Source organism: Amphimedon queenslandica, unplaced genomic scaffold (assembly GCF_000090795.2).
Source record: "Amphimedon queenslandica unplaced genomic scaffold, v1.1 AMPQUscaffold_13277, whole genome shotgun sequence".
NCBI classification, from domain to species: domain Eukaryota; kingdom Metazoa; phylum Porifera; class Demospongiae; order Haplosclerida; family Niphatidae; genus Amphimedon; species Amphimedon queenslandica.
Genome location: NW_003546487.1, coordinates 78,753 through 100,181, shown reverse-complemented (window position 1 = coordinate 100,181; position 21,429 = coordinate 78,753). Strand labels below are relative to the sequence as shown.

The following is a 21,429-nucleotide window of genomic DNA, read 5'->3' as shown; positions in this document are numbered from 1 at the left end:
TACCTGATTGTTCTACACTACCAAATGGTATGACAAAAATTTTATTTGTTACTACAAATTGTAATTTGATATAGCTGCCAATGATTCTTCTGAAACTGATACAACTCCAAGTGCAAGCATGCTGAATGGGACTAACAACATAGTGTGCAGGGAAGACTTTGTTAAAACAGATTTAATCTGTGAGCCAAGATGTGACAGTTTTGAACAAAGCTCTCATTCGGACACACTAATAATGCTTTACTCTGAAATAGCTGCAACCAGCATAGCTTTTGTTATCTCCATTGTTACTATTATCTTTGCTATCAAGGAATACAAGATAATGTAAGATGCTTCTTTACTCGAGCTAATTCTTTATAATTCCCATGATACATTAGGTTGACATACCCGACTATACTTGTGTTTTTCATAATCATAAATATGATTGTATTAGGTAAGAAGTTCACTATAAAAATTGCTTCCATATACCATACACTAAATAACATATTTAGAAATAGTACTAATCATAACTGCTATTGATCGGAATGGATTATACTGCAGTTCAGTTAGTCTATTGGAGACACTTGAGAATCCAACACCTTTCTGTAAATTTTCAGGTAAAACGCATAGCAGAGTTACCATTAAAGGCCTTTTCACACTGGCACAGTTTTCAAAACGCTTTGCGCTTTGTTGATACAGCTGAAACAATGCGCATTGATCTTGTTCACACTGTACTAGCAGCTGAATTATGTATCATTTTGTGTTCTTGTTGCCATTGGTTTACATTGATCGAAGCGCATCACTTCACATTAATCCACCTCTGGAGGTGAAGCAAGGGTGATGCGCATTAATTGAAAACCACTCTAGTGTGAACACGATTAATGCGCATCAATGCGCATTACTTGTGCCAGTGTGAAAAGGCCTTAAATGTATTACTCATATGCAGGAGTGATATTTCAATACAATACCTTGAACATGGTATTGTGGTGGTTCTTTTATGGTGTCATCATTTTCCACAAAATCCTGTTTCCCTTTCAAGCAAAAAATTTTGAAAACATGGGCTACAACAAGTACATATTCATAACAGTCGTGACTTTATGTAAGTAAAATAAATTATTTTGATATGATCTTTATATACTTATACTAAAGGCCTGGTAATTCCATTGCCAGCTGTTATAATCAGCCTCACTGTTGAGAGATTCGGATACAACATATATCGCTTTCCCACCACACTCTGCATAAGCAGTGGTGACATGTGGTTCTATTCTACTACACTTCCAATGGACGTACTGGTTGCTGCTGGAGTCATCATGCTCATCATAATATTTTGGACCATAAGAAGGGTAACGAAAATTTATAATTCATTAAAAAGACTTTTTGTAATTATTTTTTTAGAGCTCGTTCAAAATTAACCAACAAAGTATAAGTCTCACCACTGCAGAAAAGAAGATTGTAATGGTAATCATATCCTTTGTGATCTTTGGTGTATACATACTGGGGAACACAAGTGGTGCTGTAGCAAAATCTAACGAGTTTAAAGCAGCTTTAACGCAATACTTTGAATGCGAGGCATTTGGTCATGTCCCTGGAAAGTGTGACAGGGGAACTTTTGATAAGATATACAATCCTTACTTGAATGCTATCAGCTACATACTGATAGGTTTAGTCCCATTGAGTATCCTAAACTTTATAATTAAATGGCACTCTGTTAAAAGCCTACGAACCAAAGCAAGGAAATTGACAAAGACTTCAATTGTTTAAGAGATGATGGAATACATTCTGGAACCTGCACCATTACATTCAATATGTGTCACAAAACTTAATGTTATAACAAAGTAACTTTTATATATATTGTAAATTTGATGTGAGTGTGACTATTTTAAAACTAAAATACCGACCACTTGTGATTTATATAAATCTAGATTAGATTCGCTGTTAATAATAGTATTAGAGCAATATAAAATGTCTTTGTAAAAAGTTGTCTCTAGTAATGGTTATGTTCATGATAAATATTACAAAGCTACTAATTTACATGATCTTGTGACTGCATGTGCTAAATTTGTTTTCATATAATATCTTTTGCAGTTGGGAGTACGTAATCTTGTAAAAATCCTACGACATCATCTTTCTCTAGATCAAGCTCCATAAATCGATTTACTATATCAATACAGCTATAGGTTTAAAGAAAAGAAAAATTCAAGATAATTATCTGCTACTTTTTTGCACAAGCACTAAAAGCATAAGAAAAAGGACCTGCTGATACACATGCATGTACTAGCCAGTAATTCTGCTCATAATTAATGATATCGTGACCATGCGCATTAACGATTGGCAGCTTACAAAATGCCAAAATAAAACTAAGCCAAATTAAAGGTCTATATGGTAGTTATACTTACACTTTAGTCTTGGCTTCTGTATTAGCATCATTAATTTGAGTTACTGGCTCATTACAACGAATCTGCTGCGATACCTATTGTCATAAAGCATCATTCAACTCTATGCTTCTATTTCCAAAATCTACTATGATTAAAGAGATAACCTTTTGAGCTCTTTCTATGATCTCGGGAGGTAAGCCGACAGTAGCAGCAATGTGACAAGCATGACTGGTATCACTTTTACCTGGGACCAACTGATAGAGAAACACCAGCTCACCTTTATCATTAATGGTATCCATAGTCTATGTATATAAAATAATAAAAGTAAAAAGCCATTATACAGGTGTTAAATATTATGAATATGCACTCTACCAAATGCATAACAGTAATATAATATACCATATAGCTGGAAAAGTTTGCAGGAATTATATTTTTTAATTTTGCACTAATATAGCAAATTTTAATGCATGTGGAATTTAATTTTGCTGGTGTAGGCGTGAGCTGTTGATACACCCATTGCCTATAATGGTTTGTGGAATTAAATTGTGTGTTTTTACAATGAACAGCAAACAGCAAAATTAAATTCCAGCAAATATTTCCAGCTATACAGTACTCACTAAATATTCAATCAGCTCAGAATCAGGTAAGAGTTTTTGATCCAGTAGAGAATGAAAATGAGTTGATACTAAAATGTGAGGACACTCCTCCTCTTTCTTTAGCCAATGGCGAAGAACAGCTGCCAGCAATGCTAGACCATCCACCTGTACAATACAATTATGATAAGTGATATTACTGATATACAAAAGCTGTGTAAGAAACTATAGAGACTCTGTCTACATGTACATGTACTAGAAAGTTTGAACTGATTCGGATCAAATTTTGATTTCTATGAACGTTTAAAGTTGCTCAAAAATCAGGCCAAAGTCCCTGTACTATAGTACATGGCCATTGACCAAATTTCACTAAAATTGAAAACAAGAAAATTTTACTTTTTTATAATTAATTCTGATGCATATACATGTGCGTATGTTGTGTAGAAAGTTTGAGTTGATTCCAATCAAAATTGGATTTTTTTTATAAATTTTTAAAGTTGCTCAAAAATTGGGCCAAAATTAATCCCCGTACTATAGTAGAAGTATGTACATGACATGAATGCTTAGCATTACAATCAATATAAGGACATTACTTACAGTGGCAGTTCCTTTACCAAATTCATCTAACAGTATCAATGAGCGATGAGTGCCACACTGAACTGCTGTTGATACCTATAAAAATGAGGCAATAATGCTACAATATATATGTACTTAGATTAAGTAAGATAAAAATATCACTTAAAACTAGTGCAGAAAATTAAATGCTAATAGTAAGCAACACTATGGCTTTCGTAGATTCATTTAATACCTGGTTAATATCAATGAGGAATGTGGACTGAGCAATAGATACTGACTCTCTTGTTTGTACACGCGTGAATATACCATCCATTATACCAATCTTAGCAGCTTCAGCAGGAACAAAGCTTCCAATGTGAGCCAAATACACTATCAAGCCAACCTAATGTCATACATAAACATAATGGGGTGTGTTTAGTATGTGTATGATACATATTAGAAAATGAATATTTTCCCCAAGCTATACTTTGTGCATTAGAATAGTGAACATATACATGTACATAATACTCAATAGATCATAATAGTGTAAAGTATATATGATAGATTAGAGGGCTAGTAGTACTTGTGTAAGGTAGACGCTCTTTCCACTAGCGTTAGCTCCAGTTAATATCTTCATTGTTCCATGGGCTGAATCCGATACGGTATCATTAGGGACAAAAGTATTGACACACAACTCCTGCAATGGATGCCTGTATATAAGTAAAGGAGACAACCTTGGGTATTTTTAAAATGGCTGTAACTCAAAAAATATTAATTGGAAATAGCTCAAACTTTCTACATAGCATAAGGACATCAATATACATAAGAAAATGTAATAAAAATTTGGGGTAATTTTAGGGCCATTTTTTGGAAAAAACCATGGGCTATAGCCTTGGGTATTTTTCAGAATTTTGGTGGTTTCTTAAAATGGCTGTAACTCAAAAAATATTAGTCGGAAACAGCTCAAACTTTCTACGTAGCATAAGGACATCAATATACATCAGAAAATGTAATAAAAATTTGGGGTGATTTTGGGGCCATTTTTTGGAAAAAAACCATGGGCTATAGCCTTAGGTATTTTTCAGAATTTTGGCGGTTTCTTAAAATGGCTGTAACTCTAAAAATATTAGTCGGAAACAGCTCAAACTTTCTACATAGCATAAGGACATCAATATACATCAGAAAATGTAATAAAAATTTGGGGTGATTTTGGGGCCATTTTTTGGAAAAAACCATGGGCTATATATAGCCTTAGGTATTTTTCAGAATTTTGGCATTTTCTTAAAATGGCTGTAACTCAAAAATATTAGTCGGAAACAGCTCAAACTTTCTACATAGCATAAGGACATTAATATACATCAGAAAATGTAATAAAAATTTGGGATGATTTTGGGGCCATTCTTTGGAAAAAACCATGGGCTATAGCCTTGGGTATTTTTTAATATTTTGGCGTTTTCTTAAAATGGCTGTAACTCAGAAAATATTAGTCAGAAACAGCTCAAACTTTCTACATAGCATAAGGACATCAATATACATCAGAAAATGTAATAAAAATTTGGTGTTCATAACTCGAAAATTATTAATTTTGTTGGAAGCACTCAAACTTTTTTGCAGGATAAGGACATAATACATCAGAAGATGTAATAAAATTTTGGGCTAAGTAATGAGCACTTTTATAAAAATTAGCCACCATAAATTAAATTTTCTAATAAATCTAAACCTTCATGTCAATGTCCTTGTGCTTTCACATGACCTTAGATACTAAACTACACTGTCATTAAAAAGCAAATATAAAATAAACAGCAGCACTAGTCTACTGAAATATTAATTAAGAAAGGTGTGCCCTGGAGGTGCAGATAGTCTATATATATATTTACTTCCTGGAGTTTACTCTAGTTTACAAGCTATAGGAATTAGGCAAGTGTCAGTTTGAAAAGATGTGCTGCTGGAATAGAAATAAACAGAAAAGTTCTGCAATAGGAAAGAAGATTGAGAATGTTGCTTTTATTGTCACTATTGTCATAGTGCTGGGCTTATTCACTCTCCCAATAATATTCTATTACACTTCAGTAAGTCAATATTATTTTTTAAATGTAGCAAATAAAATTATTATAAAGTTATACGGAATAGATAATATATAATTTTGGGTAAAAATAGATCTAGATCTAATATGGGTCATGGGTGTCTACATTCGTCTCTGTTTATTTAAAATAATTTATAGATCTTGAATTTACATCTCCAAATTACAACAATACATATTTATATTTTAGTAATGTTTTCTAGCTAAATATTGTGCCTAAAATAAATAGGTTCTCTTTCATAATATATTTCAAAGGTACTTCCAGTCACAAGCATACTGGGATGACAATAGCCCCGTTTACGCTACAAACCAGTTCAGAAACCAGCTTAATTGTGTCCACACGTAACTGTGGTTGAATCAGTTTACAATGCTACATTGCATAAATAATACAGCTGCTCGGTACTTAAACTGGTTTGATCATCTCAGACCACCTCCTGATCCTGAGGTGGTTTAGATAAGTCGGTTTCAAACCACATTGAAATTGTCCACACATAAACTAATTTATTTCTAAACCACCGCTTTAAGGGCATAGTGTAAACAGGGCTAATGACTCGACTAGCCACAATTTGTTGTCACATGGCTTCATTGTCCATGTAGGATGTTCTGGTAGTATACACTACATTATTGCCTATAGTAAACACAATCACTTGTGCCAAAAATGTTAGTATATACGAGTAATTTAACTTATGGTATGCATAGTAACATTTATGCATAGTAAAATTCTTGTAATAGCTTAGTTCAAAAGAAACATCTTAACAATTGATCTATATAATTAAAATTAACATGCACTCAAATGGATAGCTGATTACATAACCGTTAATTTTTGTAAAGAGTCATAACAGGGACACCTTTAACAATGCCAGCATCTATTACAAAGGATTTACTAGCAACATCACTGGAATAAGCCAAAACTGTACCAGACTATCATGGAATCAGGATAATGATGCCTCAGAATGTCATGAGTATACTGGAACTGCTTGTAGAGACTTCTTACATCAATGGTTTCAATGTACCATTGGAGAAGGTGAATTGAATATTGGAGTAAGTCAACAAGAACAAAATCAACACGAACAGACAATTGAATCACTCAATAATTATTTAGGTAATGACTTTAGCTTATTAATTTTTCATTAATGTTAATTATAGAATTCTACAAACAATGTCAACAACAATCATCAGCTTTCATATGTCAATATTTCTTTCCACTTGCTGATTGCTCAACTGGGAAATCTTACAAGGCTACCAAGGAAGACTGCCTCCTCATAAGTACAGGTGTTTGTTCAGACCTGTGGACACTAGCAAATAACTTTAGCTATGGCTCACTCTTACCTAATTGTTCTACACTACCAAATGGTATGATAGTAATCTTATTACTTACACGTAGTAATTTACACTTTATATAGCTGTCAATGACTCATCTTCTGTCACACTTTCAATTGAAGACATAAATGATACCAATGGTACTGAAGGAATAGCGTGCAGAGAAGATTTTGTTAAAATAGATTTAATCTGTGAGCCGAGATGTGAGAGTTTTGATCAAACTAGGTCTCATTTAGACTCACAAATACTGATATATTCGGAAGTTGTTGCAACCAGTATAGCCCTAACTTTCTGCATTATTGCAATTATTGTTGTTATAAAGGAATATAAGATATTGTTAGTGACTATAAAATCTATCACAAGTCACAACATTATATCACTGTATCATTATAGGCTAGCATATCCTTCTGTATTGGTGTTTTTTCAAGTCATAGACATCACTGTATTTGGTAAATTGCATTGTAATCTTATGTTCATTGTATACATTCATTTATAGTCATGGTACTAATCATAACTGCTATTGATCGGTATGGATTATACTGCAGTTCAGTTAGTCTATTGGAGACATTAAAAAATCCAACTCCTTTTTGCAAATTTTCAGGTAAAAATTTAACCACTTATCTAAAAATTTCATTTTCAATGTAGGAGTTGCATTTCATTATACTTTTGTAAATATGGCACTGTCATGGTTCTTTCATGTTGCTATATTTTTTCACAAAGTACTTTTTCCCTTCCAAGCAAATAGATTTGAAAAGCTGGGACGTAACAAGTACATATTTGCAACTGTAACCATTTTATGTAAGTTTTATTGCATTTATTTTAAAATAATCTATTTCTTAAATAAAGCTATACTACTTCCATTGCCAGCTGTTATCATTTGCCTTTCTGTTGACAAATTCAAATATAATATCAATCGTTTCCCAACAACTATTTGCAGCAGCAATGGTGTCATGTGGTTCTATTCTATAACACTTCCAATGGATGTACTATTTGCTGCTGGAGTTATAATGCTGATTATAGTTCTTTGGACTATGAGAAATGTATGTACACTAAAATATTGATTTTATAATATTTTAATTTTGTTAATAGAAAACAAATTTCTTGAAAAAAAGAAGTCATACTAAGCTAAACACTGCTGAGAAAAAAATCCTATTGGTTTTTACATTTTTCATTATTTTCGGTGCTTTTAATGTAGCACACCAAAGCAACATAACAGCGAAATCCGACGAGTTTGAAGCAGCTTTAGAGGAATATTTTGAATGTGAGGCATTCGGCCACATCCCTGGAAAGTGTGACAGAGGAACATTTGAAAAGATCCGCATGTATAGCTCTTACATGAGTGCTATTGCATTCATACTAATGAGTTTGATACCATTGAGCATTTTGAATTTCATACTTAAGTGGAGCTCAGTTAAAAGTGCTGGAAATAAAGCAGTAAAATTGACAAAGAGGTGTTTCAATTCCTGTATTGTGGAAAAATTCTAACTTCCTGTGAAAGTGTTCCTGATGAGTTATCATCAAAATCAGATAAAAGTACAAATAGTAAGAATTTTGCTGTATAATTTAACTTTATTTTCTGCTGATAATTTGGACCTTTAACTTCTGTGTACAATATTGTTCTACATGTATATCTGTTTTTTAGTATTAAAAACTTCTTAAAAGCTGAACTAAAGTATTGAGTAATACAGCACTATATAAACTTGCCTTCACAATTACTGTATAGCTATAGCTTACACAAAAATGGTTACACAATATTATTAACTACATTATCAATTATACATATCAATATCTTTGTGCTATATGACTGCCCTGCATATGCATGTACAGATACTTGAAGATAAGCAAGTTTCAGCTATAGAAAAGATGTACTGCTAAAATAGAAAAACAAAAGAGCTTTTATTGCCACTCTTGTCATAGTGCTGGGCTTATTCACTCTCCCAATAAAATTCTACTTTATTTCAGTAAGTTAATAATAACATACATGTAGTTAGATCTAGTCCAAGTTTATTTGTAACAGCATCTTCTCCTGTGTATTGACTGTATAGTTCCTTATACATGTACATTTGCAAATTACCTTTTCAGTAAACGAGAACAAAATACCTGTTTAGCATATTTCTATGCATACTAGATAGTCTATTTTATTGTCAGGGCTGTATACAGCCTTGGGTATTTTTCAAAAATTGGCTCATTTTAAAATGCTCATAACTCAAAAATTATTTGTCAAAATCAGCTCAAACTTTCTAATTCTATGTAGCTGCCAATCAGAATAAGCTCAATATTAAGCAACATGATTAACATGTACACGTACATGCATTAGAAAGATAATAAAAAAACAGCAAACTCTCTACAAGTCATTTCTGATGAATTACAATAATTATAATTATAGCCCATGGTTTGGCCCTACGTAGCATAAGTATATGGTTTGGCCCTACGTAGCATAGGGCATATAATTATAGCCCTATGGTTTTTCTACGTAGCATAAGGACATTAATATACATCAGAAAATGTAATTAAAATTTGGGGTGATTTTGGAGCCATTTTTTGGAAAAAACCATGGGCTATAGCCTTGGGTATTTTTCAGAATTTTGGCGTTTTCTTAAAATGGCTGTAATTCAAAAAATATTTATCAGAAACAGCTCAAACTTTCTACATAGCATAAGGACATTAATATACATCAGAAAATGTAATAAAAATTTGGTGTGATTTTGGGGCCATTTTTTGGAAAAAACCATGGGCTTATAGCCTTGGGTATTTTTAAGAATTTCGGCGTTTTCTTAAAATGGCTGTAATTCAAAAAAAATTTATCGGAAACAACTTAAACTTTCTACGTAGCATAAGGGCATTAATATACATCAGAAAATGTAATAAAAATTTGGTGTGATTTTGGGGCCATTTTTTGGAAAAAAACCATGGGTTATAGGGTATTTTTGAGAATTTTGGCGTTTTCTTAAAACGGCTGTAACTCAAAAAATTTTTGCCGGAATCAGCTCAAACTTTCTACATGCTAGCATAAGGACATTAATATACATCAGAAAATGTAATAAAAATTTTGGGTGATTTTGGAGCTAATTTTTGGAAAAACCATGGGCTATAGCCTTAGGTAATTTTCAAAATTTGGCTCATTTAAAAAATGTTCATAACTCAAAAATTATTAATTTTGTTGGAAGCACTAAAACTTTTTTTGCAGAAAGGACATAATACATCAGAAACTGTAATAAAAATTTGGGGCTAAGCACTTTTATAAAAATTAGCTACCATAAATTGAATTTTCTAATAAATCTAAACCTTCATTTCAATGTCCTTGTGCTTTCACATGACCTTAGATACTAAACTACACTGTCATTAAAAAAGCAAATATAAAATAAACAGCAGCACTAGTCTACTGAAATATTAATTAAGAAAGGCGTGCCCTGGAGGTGCAGATAGTCTATATATATATTTACTTCCTGGAGTTTACTCTAGTTTACAAGCTATAGGAATTAGGCAAGTGTCAGTTTGAAAAGATGTGCTGCTCAAATAGAAATAAACAGAAAAGTTCTGCAATAGGAAAGAAGATTGAGAACATTGCTGTTATTGTCACTATTGTCATAGTGCTGGGCTTATTCACTCTCCCAATAATATTCTATTATACTTCAGTGAGTCAATATTATTTTTTTATAGATTTAGCAAATATTATTAGTTTATATTGAATAGATAATAATAATTTTGGGTACAAATAGATCTAGATCTAATTTGGGTCGTGGGTGTCTACATTCATCTTTGTTTATTTTAAATAATTTATAGATCTTGAATCTACATCCCTGAATTACCACAATACATATTTGTATTATTAGCAATGTTTTTTCTAGCTAAATATTTTGCCCAAAATAAATAGGCTTTCTTGCAATTCAAAGGTACTCCCAGTCACAAGTATACTGGGATGACACTGAATATTAATTGACCATTACCACAATTTGTTGTCATATGGCTTCATTGTGCATGCAGGATGTTGTTGTAGTACACACTACATTGTTTCCTAGTAAACAGAATAACTTATGCCAAAAATGTTCATTTTAGTTTGGCAACTGAGCAATAAAAGTAATTTATGGTATGGAGAGTAAGATTTACACATAGTAACATTTTGGCACTAGCTTACATGTAGTTTAAAAGAAACATTTTAGCAATAGATCTATCTATTAAAATTAACTAAAATATTGAATCTACGATACATTCAAATGGATGACTGATTACATAACTTTTAATCTTTGTAAAGAGTTATAACAGGGACACCTCTAACAATGCCAGCATCTATTACAAAGGATTTAATAGCAACATCACTGGAATAAGCCAAAACTGCACCAGACTATCATGGAGTCAGGATAATGATGCCTCAGAATGTCATGAGTATACTGGAATTGCTTGTAGAAACTTCTTACATCAATGGTTTCAATGTACCATTGGAGAAGGTGAATTGAATATTGGAGTAAGTCAACAAGAACAAAATCAACATGAACAGACAATCACATCACTCAATTCTTATTTAGGTAATGTCACAGCATTATAAGTAAATTTATTATTTTAATATACTAATTTACAGAAATCTACAAGCAATGTCAACAACAATCATCAGCTTTCATATGTCAATATTTCTTTCCTCTTGCTGATTGCTCAACTGGGAAATCTTACAAGGCTACCAAGGAAGATTGCCTCCTCATAAGTACAGGTGTTTGTTTAGACCTGTGGGCACTAGCAAACAACTCTGGGAATGGCTCACTCCTACCTGATTGTTCTACACTACCAAATGGTATGATAGTAATCTTTATTATTTACTATAACTAATACTTTATATAGCTGCCAATGATTCATCTTCTGTCACAATTCCAATTGAAGGCATGAATTATTGATACCAATGATAGTGATGGTATAGAGTGCAGAGAAGATTTTGTTAAAACAGATTTAATCTGTGAGCCAAGATGTGACAGTTTTGAAGGAAGCTCTCATTCAGAGTCCTTTTTTTTCTATTCAGAAGTTGTTGCAACCAGTATATCCCTAACTTTCTGCATTGTTGCAATTATTGTTGCTGTAAAGGAATATAAAACACTGTTAGTGACTATACAATCTATGAAAAATCACAACATTATATCACTGTATCATTATAGGCTAGCATATCCTTCTATATTGGTGCTTTTTCAAGTCATAGACATAACTGTAGTGGGTAAAGTGCATTGTAATCTTATGTTCATTGTATACATCCATATATATAGGTATAGTACTAATCACAACTGCTATTTATCGGTATGAATTATACTGCAGTTCAGTTAGTCTATTGGAGACATTAAATAATCCAACTCCTTTTTGCAAATTTTCAGGTAAAATTTAACCACTTATCTAAAACTTCTATTTTCAATGTAGGAGTTGTATTTCATTATACTTTTGCAAACATGGCACTGTCGTGGTTCTTTCATGTTGCTATATTTTTTTACAAAGTATTGTTTCCCTTCCAAGCAAATAGATTTGAAAAGCTGGGACGTAACAAGTACATATTTGCAACTGTGACAATTTTATGTGAGTTTTATTGCATTTATTAATTCTAAAATAATCCATTTCCTTAATAAAGCTCTACTACTTCCATTGCCAGCTATCATCATCTGCCTCACTGTTGACAAATTCAAATATAATATTCATCGTTTCCCAACAACTATTTGCACCAGCAGTAGTGGCATGATGTTCTATTCTATAACACTTCTAATGGATGTACTATTTGCTACTGGAGTTATAATGCTGATTATAGTTCTTTGGACTATGAGAAATGTATGTACCCTAAATTATTGATTTTATAAATATTTTAATTCATTTGTAGAACACACATTTTTTGAATAAAAGAAGAGGTCATACTAAGCTAAGCACTGCTGAGAAAAAAATCCTATTGGCTTTTTCAATTTTTATTATTTTTGGTGTTTTTAATGTAGCCCACCAATGCAACACAGAAGCAAAAAATGCCGAGTATCAAGCAGCTTTAGAAGAATATTTTGAATGTGAGGCGTTGGGTTACATCCCTGGAAAGTGTGACAGAGGAACATTTGATAAGATCCGTAGCCCTTACATGAGTGCCACTGCATACATACTAATGAATTTGATACCATTGAGCATTTTGAACTTCATACTTAAGTGGAGCTCAGTTAAAAGCGCTGGAAATAAAGCAGTAACATTGACAAAAAGGTATTCAAGTTTCCTGTATTGTGGAAAAAGTGGAAAAAGTTCTTCTGCAACTTCCTGTGAAAGTGTTCCTGATGATTTATCATCAAAATCAGATAAAAGTACAAATAGTCAGAACTCTGCTGTATAATTTAACTTTTATTTTCTGCTTATAAATTAGACCTCTAACTTCTGTGTGCAATATGTGATTGTTCTATATCTGGATTTTTTAGTATTAAAAACTTCTGAAGTGCTGAAATGAAATGCTGAGTAATGAGCATTTTTAAACTTGCCTTAATTTACAATTACTAGTATGGCTTACATAAAAATGTTTACATTATTATTAATTATACTATTAATTATACACATCAATGTCCTTGTGCTATATGAAATAGCCCTGCCCTGCATATGCATGTACTGAATCTACTGATACCGTAAATCGGGAAATTTTCGTTTTAAAAATATTTTCGCGGTTGAAGTGACCCGCGAAATTTTAACACACGAAATATTTTCTACAACGAATAATAAAAATACCGAAATTATTCCAACGTGCAGCGGTGCAAGCACGAGGCTCTTCTAAAAGTCCGATGAAGGCCTGAAGCTCTCACCTAAGAGGCTCATTGTCAGTTTCAGTCCTCTCACAAGCAACTTCCATAGAATAGCTGTCCATCGTTATCAAGAGTTAGTAGCTACCTGTCCAGTTTATGACGCATCTAAAATTTTTCAAGTTGAAAAAAATTCGCGGATGGGTCAACCAGCGAAAATAAAACACCTTGAAAAAATTTCACGCTAGTTATTTTTAAGATGAAAATTTCCCGATTTACGGTATATACTTGAAGTCTAGTCAAGTATAAGCTATAGAAAAGATGTGCTGCATGGAATAGAAAAATGAAGAAGCTTTTATTGCCACTCTTGTCATAGTGCTGGGCTTATTCACTCTTTTATTTTACTTCAGCAAGTTAATAATAACATGACTGAATCTAGTCCAAGCTTATTTGTAACAGCATCTTCTCTGTGTATTGACTGTATAGTCTCCTTACACATTTAAAATTACCTTTTCAGTAAATGAGAACACAATACCTATTTAGCATATTTCTATGCATACTAGATAGTCTATTTCATTGTCAGGGCTGTATACAGCCTTGGGTATTTTTCAAAAATTTGCTCATTTTTTAATGCTCATAACTCAAAAATTATTTGTCGGAATCAGCTCAAACTTTCTGATTCTATGTAGCTGCAAATTCTCTACAAGTCATTTTTGATGAATTACAATAATTATATAGCAAGGCTGCAAAAGTCGTGGCAGCCATTTTGTTTGGGGGTGAATCCTACTTAGTAACGCTACCGCGTTACTAATAATTATAGCCCATGGTTTGGCCAATTTTTAAAGCAATTAATTTAGACCAGAATCACATAAGGTCATTACCTTCCATTCTTAATATAAATGACGTTATCTTCAGTTAGCTCTGGCTTTACAAAATTATGCTCCTTTGCTAATTTTGACATCGATACCAAACTAAAACAAAAAAATTAATCAATGTATATACATTGTATGTAAGTGTCTAGGTTAGTGTTAAACATCTTCATAATCAAGAGATGTAGGCTAAACATTGATTCAAATTATTTTCTCATTAGAATCACATGTACATGCATACTATGTACAAGTACATGCATATGCCCATTAGCTAACCAGTCTAGTTCAGTAGTACATTCAATGACTGATATCAAAGCTCCAGAGTGCTCCATTAACACTGACTGAAGTCTGTGCATCATTGCAGTCTCTGCATCTAATTAATTATCAATAATAGTAGCAGTAACTTTTAATTGTGTTATATTGTACCGTGAATATCCCACTGAGTATCACCAAGCAAATCATCTAATTCTAAAAATGGAAGACAAAAGCATTAATATACCATAGATACAATGAGTGATTAAATATTGTACAACATCTTCTGTCTAAATAGGCACTTGCATTGAGTATCATAAATTAATATAAATATTTAAGATTGGTTTTATTTGGTGTGGTACTACATGTACCTATTGTGGCTTTTGTCCTGTAGTGAACATGTCCTTCTGACAGGAACTAAAAATAAGACAATTACAAGGAAATGGAGAGGTGCTGAGAGAGAGAGGAACATATTATACCTTAGAGTGACTTTTAATTGCGGGTACCAAATTTTGTGATTTTAGCACGAGGTAGATTTTGCTGGTATTAAAAATTGTGATTAAATGATTATTACTAATAGTTATATGGCATCATGATGTCATTATTAATAATTACGCATATTAATAATTGCGATTTTTAACCCAAACGCAAAATTCACAATTAATAGTACCCGCATTTAAAAGTAACCTTAAGGTATTGTTTTCTCACAGCAAATGTCATGTCTTTAATGTGAAAGTCAGGTTCTTGTTTCATCCAAGAGACCTTCTCAAACCTCAACAGAAACCCAATCTGAAATAATCAAAGAAGGAAAGAAACAATGACATTAATGTACAATTAAGTGAATATACAAAATAGTATTTACTTGTGGTACATAAATGACTTGGCATTCCTTCACTTCTGGGTCAAGACCAGCCAACTCAGTAGCAGCAACTTTAGTCATGAGATCAGTCAAGCCATCAAATGTATGCTTCTCTGTGTGAATAAATAAATACATACAAGAAAAGAGAAGAAGTATAAGTATTTAGATACAAAAATGAAAGGGCTGACTTTCATCAAGGTCAGAGTTAACACCATACTTGACCACAAACCTATTCTGTGCTACTGATTCTTCAAAATCAACCTACAGTGTATGTACATATACATGTATTTCAAGTGTATGTACATTATACACATGTACATGCAGCTAAATATTATGATCGTATGACTTGTGTTACTGTTACATATAGTGTATTGCTCTTACCACTTTAGTAATGAGACTAGCAATTTGATACAAGCCATCAGAAAGCACACCTTTAATCTACAATATTAACAATAATAATGATTGATAAATTGATAATAAATACATAAATAAATGCAAATAAAGATATACATACATACATTTACCTTTTTAAATATGTATATATTTTGTGGTAGCGTAGAGCACAGCTCACAAATGTTAATAGCATTAAAAGTTGTCTGAAATATTTTCAAACACAGTAATTATATATCAATGATTACACCATCACATGGATAGGCCATACTTTATATAAAGACTGCCAATCAGTGATGCTTAAATGTGACTGAGACATACGAACAAGAATCCTCTACAAAATACATAAAAATATTTTAAAAAGTGCTTGATGTTTTACCGGTATATTTTTAATGTTCTTGAGGCAATCAGTTAAAGAAGCGACAGTTTCATTGTTCTTGATCAATGAGAGGTACTCAATAGCATCAAGACGCTTGGACAATGTGCCAATATCTTTCAAAGGACGTAGGAACCACAACCTGTATTAGTGTTAATAACAATGAAATAATGTTAGGAAAAAATGTCGTGCAATAACAAATAATTTTAATAGCCACTTGAGATTTTAAATGTATAATCCATCTTTAAGATAGTGGGTTGTTTGAGGATAAACAAATTTCGCAAATTTTGTGGATTTTTAAGGATACAGAGGTCATTTGCGAAAAAAACCTTATCCTTTAAAAACCTGCTATATGGTTCGTACATACTTTAAAAGTTTATGTCCCAGAGATGACCTTGTGTGATTAGCAATACCTACAGTATATCATTATTAATCCTCTTCCATCCTCTCCTTACCAAATAATGAGAGTCCTTCTTTAGAACCAGACGATCCTTTATACACTGATGGGTGATTCTCTCTATAAAATATCCTCAATGAGCTATAGGAACAAAGAAAATAGCATAACATTTTTTAACAGGAAAATGTACATGTACGTGTAGTACCTAAAAGCTGTTTCATCCATCAGGAGTAAATCATCTCTAGAGAAAGAAATGAAGAATAGAAACAATCAATGTCATTAAATGTACAGTCAAGCCTGCTATTGTGGACAGTCTAAAATAGGGACAACTCTATAATAAGGACAGGTAGTATATCAGTCCCAATACAATATAAATGTGTATTAATGAACCTCTGAAATGATTAAGGACATGGTAACATCTATAATCAGGACAGTTTTATTGGGTCCCAAGGTGTCCGGAATAGACAGGTTTGACTATACATGCACATGTACATGTGAGTAGTGTAAAGTGAGGAATATGTTAATATTACAGTGTGAATCTCTTGACAGACAGTATGGGTACGTGGGTCCCTATGTCTTCAAGCTCTATCCCAATCCTTTTCTTATCCAAGTACTTCAATAAAGCACCAGTACTCCTCACCTACAAATCAATGAAGAAGAATAATTAGTGCCTCTGGCTTCAAACCTATACACATACATGTAATACTACATAATAGTTACACACATAAAATTGCCGTGTCATAAAAAGGACACCTCTATAAAGGGGAAATTTTGTAATGTCCCAACTTGTACAAACCTATACAAAACTACCTTTGAAATAAGGACACCTTTATATTAAAGAAAATTAGTATCCAATTGCCCTAGTACAGGCTGTAGAGTGTTATAGACTGACCATATTACTGGAGTCCATTGGTATGATTGATGATATCCTAACTTCTCTCTCTTTCTCAATACCCTCAGCCCTACCCTCACCAGTACCCGCCCCTTGTACTCCGGGCCATGAGTAAGACATAATGCGACGATGAGCAGTTTCATACTCTAACAAAGAAAGTAAGAGAATGCAAAAATGAAGTCAAAATTATTTAAAAAATACTGCAATCATTGTATATGTACATGTACATGATTAGAAAGAATTTTTAGCAACTTTTTAAAATCATAAAAAATTTTATTTTGATCAGAATCAGCTCAAACTCTCTACGCAACATAAGTACATGTATATGCATCAGAGAAATTATAAAAATGGAGAATTCTCTCCTTTTTAATTTAAGCAAAATTTGGCCCATGACCTGTACTATAGTACAGGGAGTTTGGCCCGATTTTTGAGTAGTTTTAAAAATTCATAAAAAATCCAATTTTGATCGGAATCAGCTCAAACTTTCTACGCAACATAAGTACATGTATATGCATCAGAAAAAATTATAAAAATGGAGGATTCTCTTGTAGCCATTTTTGACGAAATTTGGCCAACGACCCTGTACTATAGTACAGGGACTTTGGCCTGATTTTTAAGTAATTTTTAAAAATCATTAAAAATCCAATTTTGATCAGAATCAGCTCAAACTTTCTACGCAACATAAGTACATGTATATGCATCAGAAAAAATTATAAAAATGGAGAATTCTCTCCTTTTTAATTTTAGCGAAATTGGGCCTGTGACCCTGTACTATAGTACAGAGACTTTGGCCTAATTTTTGAGTAATTTTAAAAGATCATTAAAAAATCCAATTTTGATCAGAATCAGCTCAAACTTTCTACGCAACATAAGTACATGTATATGTATCAAAAAAATTTATAAAACTAAAGAATTCTCTCCTTTTTAATTTTGGCAAAAATTGACCTGTGACCCTGTCCTACAGTACAGGGACTTTGGCCCAATTTTTGAGCCATACATGGAATGGAATAGTGAATACATGCATATTACTCACTAAATTCAACACTTGGAAGAACTTCAACTGAAATACTAAAAGCAAATATACTACCAGTATCTCCCTCAGGACTAGAACCTATTATAAAGAACTTGCTGTTAAGAGTAGTCTTGCATAAATAAGACACATTTAGAATTTAAAAGCTGTGAATATAAGGTACTTAGGCACAACATCTAACTACAAGTAATAGATCTAAGACTTACAGTCTTTCAGTATCTGTTGCATGTTTTCGTCTTGTTTAGAGCTAGTTAATATAACGCTTGGCTCCACTTGCATTATAACTGCAAGATAAATAAATAAAAGTAAAATGAATCGCAAATTAGAAATTATATAGAGTCAGTAGATGCATGTAGCTACCTCGTTTAAGGATCTCATAGTCTTTAGTTTCAGCTACATCCAGCATTATACACAACTGGCCAGACTCAGTGTCATAATAGGACAAACCCAAGCAGCCACCATTGTACAGGACACTCATTATTAACTAGAGAGGAGGGAGAGAGGTAAAAATGAGAAGAGAAGCATAATTTTTTAAGAGAAAGAGAGCAGCCTTTATCTCAGTCCCGCAGTGACCTGTGATTGAATGGATTCTTCGTCAGTTGTGTCCCATATCGAAGTCTTTGGTATTTTTGACGGTTTCTGAACCACATCTCCTTCTCCCAACTGATCTTCATCAACTCCAGCTGAGCTACAAGACGCCATGCTAAATTGCTAAAGGAGTGGTCTGACACGTGAACGCACGTGGGGTGGGCTTGAAGGCTGAATTTATGACTTTCGAATAAAAAATTCAAAAAATAAATATTAAAAAAAAATAAATATTAAATAATTATTTAATATAGCATATCGTTTAATTCGATTATAATCTCAGACATTTTGAGTCGTTTTGCAGGATCTGTCACCACACAGCGTTGAATGAGAGATTTGAAAGGTACTTTACGGACATTATCAATCAGACCGATCCTCTCGTGTGGTAATGGTATACGGCGTGTCACCATCTCTAAAAGAAGAACACCATAACTGTAGGCATCCATTGCAGGAGAATGATCTATTGGATTGGCTGCTTCAGGTGCTGAGTATACAGGATTTCCTGGATTTGAGGTATTTCCAATGAGAGGCTGAAGATTAGCTGAGCCATAATCGGAAAGCTTAGCTCTCCATCCACTGCCATAGCCACCTCCCATTGATTGAAGGAGTACGTTAGCACTGCTGACATCTCTGTGTAGGATAGGAGGCTTGCAGAGATGAAGGTAATTGAGAGCACAGGCTACATCTAAACTGATGCTAAGGACAGTTGGATAGGGTATGCCTTCACCACCTTCTAGCTCTTTTCTTAAGCTGGTGGGCATTAGCTCTGTCAGGATGATTGGGTTACCCTCTTTAGTGGCTCCTATGAACTGGAGGAGATTGGGATGACGGACTTTAGCAGCAATCTCCATTTCCCGTGAGAATATCGAAAGATTATATTCGGAGATGATGGTTTCATGAAGAACTTTAGCAGCAACTTTAAGCCCTTGAAATAAAGCAACCCTAACTTCACCCCAACCACCTCTACCGAGAACCTTTTCTGTCATTATGATGTCCTTTTTCCTCACAAACCAGAAAGAATCCTCCTCTTTACGCTGTTTCTCCTTTTCTCTCTCGATATTTTCCTTCTCTTCCAACTCTCTCCTTAGTCCATTGAGTTCTTCTATTGCCTCTGAAAGCTGTAGCTGAGCTGTTGAGAGCTCCTTTTCCTTCTCTTGCAATTGAAACTGAACAACGTTTGCTTGCTGCTTTGCCTCCGATAGCTGGACTTTTATCGTCTGGAGCTGTAGCTCCGTTTCTGCAAACTCTAGTCGAATATCCCTCTCTCTTTTTTGGAACTCCTTCTCCTGGGCCTGACTGATTGTTGAAAGCTCCTCTTGGACCGCTTGAAGCTCCTTCTCTTTCTCTTGTAGCTGGATTCTAGCCTCTTTTAGCTCCTGATGGAGCTTCAATTGAACATGCTCCTTGATCTTCCAGCTATCCAGGATCTCCTTGTGTTCATAATTCAACTGTGACCTACGTGCCGAGCGATTCTGTCTTGCAGTCTTCAGCTCCTCCCATTCTCTTCTTCTTTCCTTTAGTTTCTCTTGATAGTTACTTAGGGTGATGAAAGAAATAGACCATTCCTTTGTTTGAGTACAAGCTATAGGATAGAAAAAAGCATTAATAATTATTATTAATTGAAACAATAATAATTCTGATCTTATATGTTATCTTGATCACAAGCACTATTGTAATTATATGGCACTTACTCAATTCAATAATTGCTGTAGTATTAACAATTGGCCCCTTCTTAAATCCACCATGCTCAATAACCCACACATTAACTGGTGTCACACTCCATGCTGCTAGAGAATGATAGTATCTACCAGTGACAGTGACTGGAACAGTACATGTGAGCTAACATAAAGAAAATAAAGTAAAATTAATTTTTAATCTTCATTCTTTCAATACCACAAATTAAGGAGGCATTTATGTATATTGTATATATATTACTACCTCTTGCCATACACGTTTATTGATATTGAAAAGCCAGCAGTCCTTGCTAGGGTAGCCACCAACAACTAGAAGATATGGCTCTGATGATTCATCGTGAATTAGCACACTGGAATGACCCCATCTTGCACTGGGCCACAGTTCAGATTGGCCAATGGGCAACTCTGATATATTCTAAAATAATAATGAATAAAAATAGTACAGTGATTTTCCTTAAACTTGCATG

The 21,429-nt window shown here is 33.4% G+C and overlaps 4 protein-coding genes and 1 long non-coding RNA gene across 7 annotated transcripts in view; 3 read left to right on the top strand and 2 right to left on the bottom strand.

Annotated features, from left to right (window-relative positions):
* LOC109583828 (uncharacterized) overlaps positions 1 to 1,895 on the top strand; it is a 12,909-nt gene extending 11,014 nt beyond the window's left edge. The window contains exons 7-9 of the mRNA XM_019999313.1: positions 923 to 1,075; positions 1,126 to 1,319; positions 1,372 to 1,895. Of these exons, the coding sequence (XP_019854872.1) occupies positions 923 to 1,075; positions 1,126 to 1,319; positions 1,372 to 1,737 (713 nt within the window). The 3' untranslated portion in view covers positions 1,738 to 1,895. The remainder of the gene's footprint in view (positions 1 to 922; positions 1,076 to 1,125; positions 1,320 to 1,371) is intronic.
* Positions 1,884 to 19,432, bottom strand: LOC100635155 (mutS protein homolog 5). Its single transcript, XM_011407099.2, has 27 exons — positions 19,257 to 19,432; positions 19,044 to 19,167; positions 18,890 to 18,967; positions 18,687 to 18,764; positions 17,654 to 17,799; positions 17,292 to 17,401; positions 16,967 to 17,002; positions 16,820 to 16,902; positions 16,732 to 16,777; positions 16,368 to 16,506; positions 16,260 to 16,322; positions 16,123 to 16,194; positions 15,980 to 16,036; positions 15,787 to 15,859; positions 15,602 to 15,711; positions 15,448 to 15,528; positions 15,111 to 15,156; positions 14,914 to 14,955; positions 14,764 to 14,860; positions 14,500 to 14,589; positions 4,083 to 4,209; positions 3,753 to 3,902; positions 3,542 to 3,616; positions 2,969 to 3,112; positions 2,516 to 2,653; positions 2,373 to 2,446; positions 1,884 to 2,147 (listed from the first exon to the last, which is right to left on the bottom strand). The coding sequence occupies exons 1-27, from the start codon at positions 19,383 to 19,385 to the stop codon at positions 2,042 to 2,044; spliced, it is 2,514 nt and encodes an 837-aa protein (XP_011405401.2). The 5' UTR covers positions 19,386 to 19,432; the 3' UTR covers positions 1,884 to 2,041.
* On the top strand, positions 5,322 to 8,598 carry LOC109583829 (uncharacterized). Its single transcript, XM_019999316.1, has 8 exons — positions 5,322 to 5,568; positions 6,411 to 6,681; positions 6,726 to 6,932; positions 6,983 to 7,348; positions 7,396 to 7,500; positions 7,545 to 7,697; positions 7,746 to 7,939; positions 7,989 to 8,598. Exons 1-8 carry the CDS (start codon positions 5,437 to 5,439, stop codon positions 8,382 to 8,384), a joined length of 1,824 nt encoding a protein of 607 aa, XP_019854875.1. The 5' UTR covers positions 5,322 to 5,436; the 3' UTR covers positions 8,385 to 8,598.
* On the top strand, positions 8,722 to 13,332 carry LOC109583832 (uncharacterized). Of its 3 annotated transcripts, none has more exons than XR_002185717.1 (10): positions 8,722 to 8,860; positions 10,370 to 10,534; positions 11,152 to 11,422; positions 11,476 to 11,682; positions 11,730 to 11,980; positions 12,038 to 12,093; positions 12,143 to 12,247; positions 12,291 to 12,443; positions 12,496 to 12,689; positions 12,739 to 13,332. It is a non-coding gene; the product is annotated as an uncharacterized LOC109583832 (long non-coding RNA). The 3 variants fall into 3 exon arrangements; XR_002185718.1 differs by lacking the exon at positions 8,722 to 8,860 and having other exon boundaries at positions 10,055 to 10,534; positions 11,730 to 11,841; positions 11,884 to 11,980; XR_002185716.1 differs by lacking the exon at positions 8,722 to 8,860 and having other exon boundaries at positions 10,055 to 10,534.
* Positions 19,433 to 19,513: 81 nt separating the features above from the next.
* The window catches only part of LOC109583824 (tip elongation aberrant protein 3-like), a 4,065-nt gene continuing 2,149 nt past the window's right edge, over positions 19,514 to 21,429 (bottom strand). Inside the window, exons 3-5 of the mRNA XM_019999307.1 lie at positions 21,207 to 21,377; positions 20,960 to 21,107; positions 19,514 to 20,850 (exon numbers count right to left, since the gene is read on the bottom strand). Coding sequence (XP_019854866.1) covers positions 19,514 to 20,850; positions 20,960 to 21,107; positions 21,207 to 21,377 — 1,656 coding nt within the window. The remainder of the gene's footprint in view (positions 20,851 to 20,959; positions 21,108 to 21,206; positions 21,378 to 21,429) is intronic.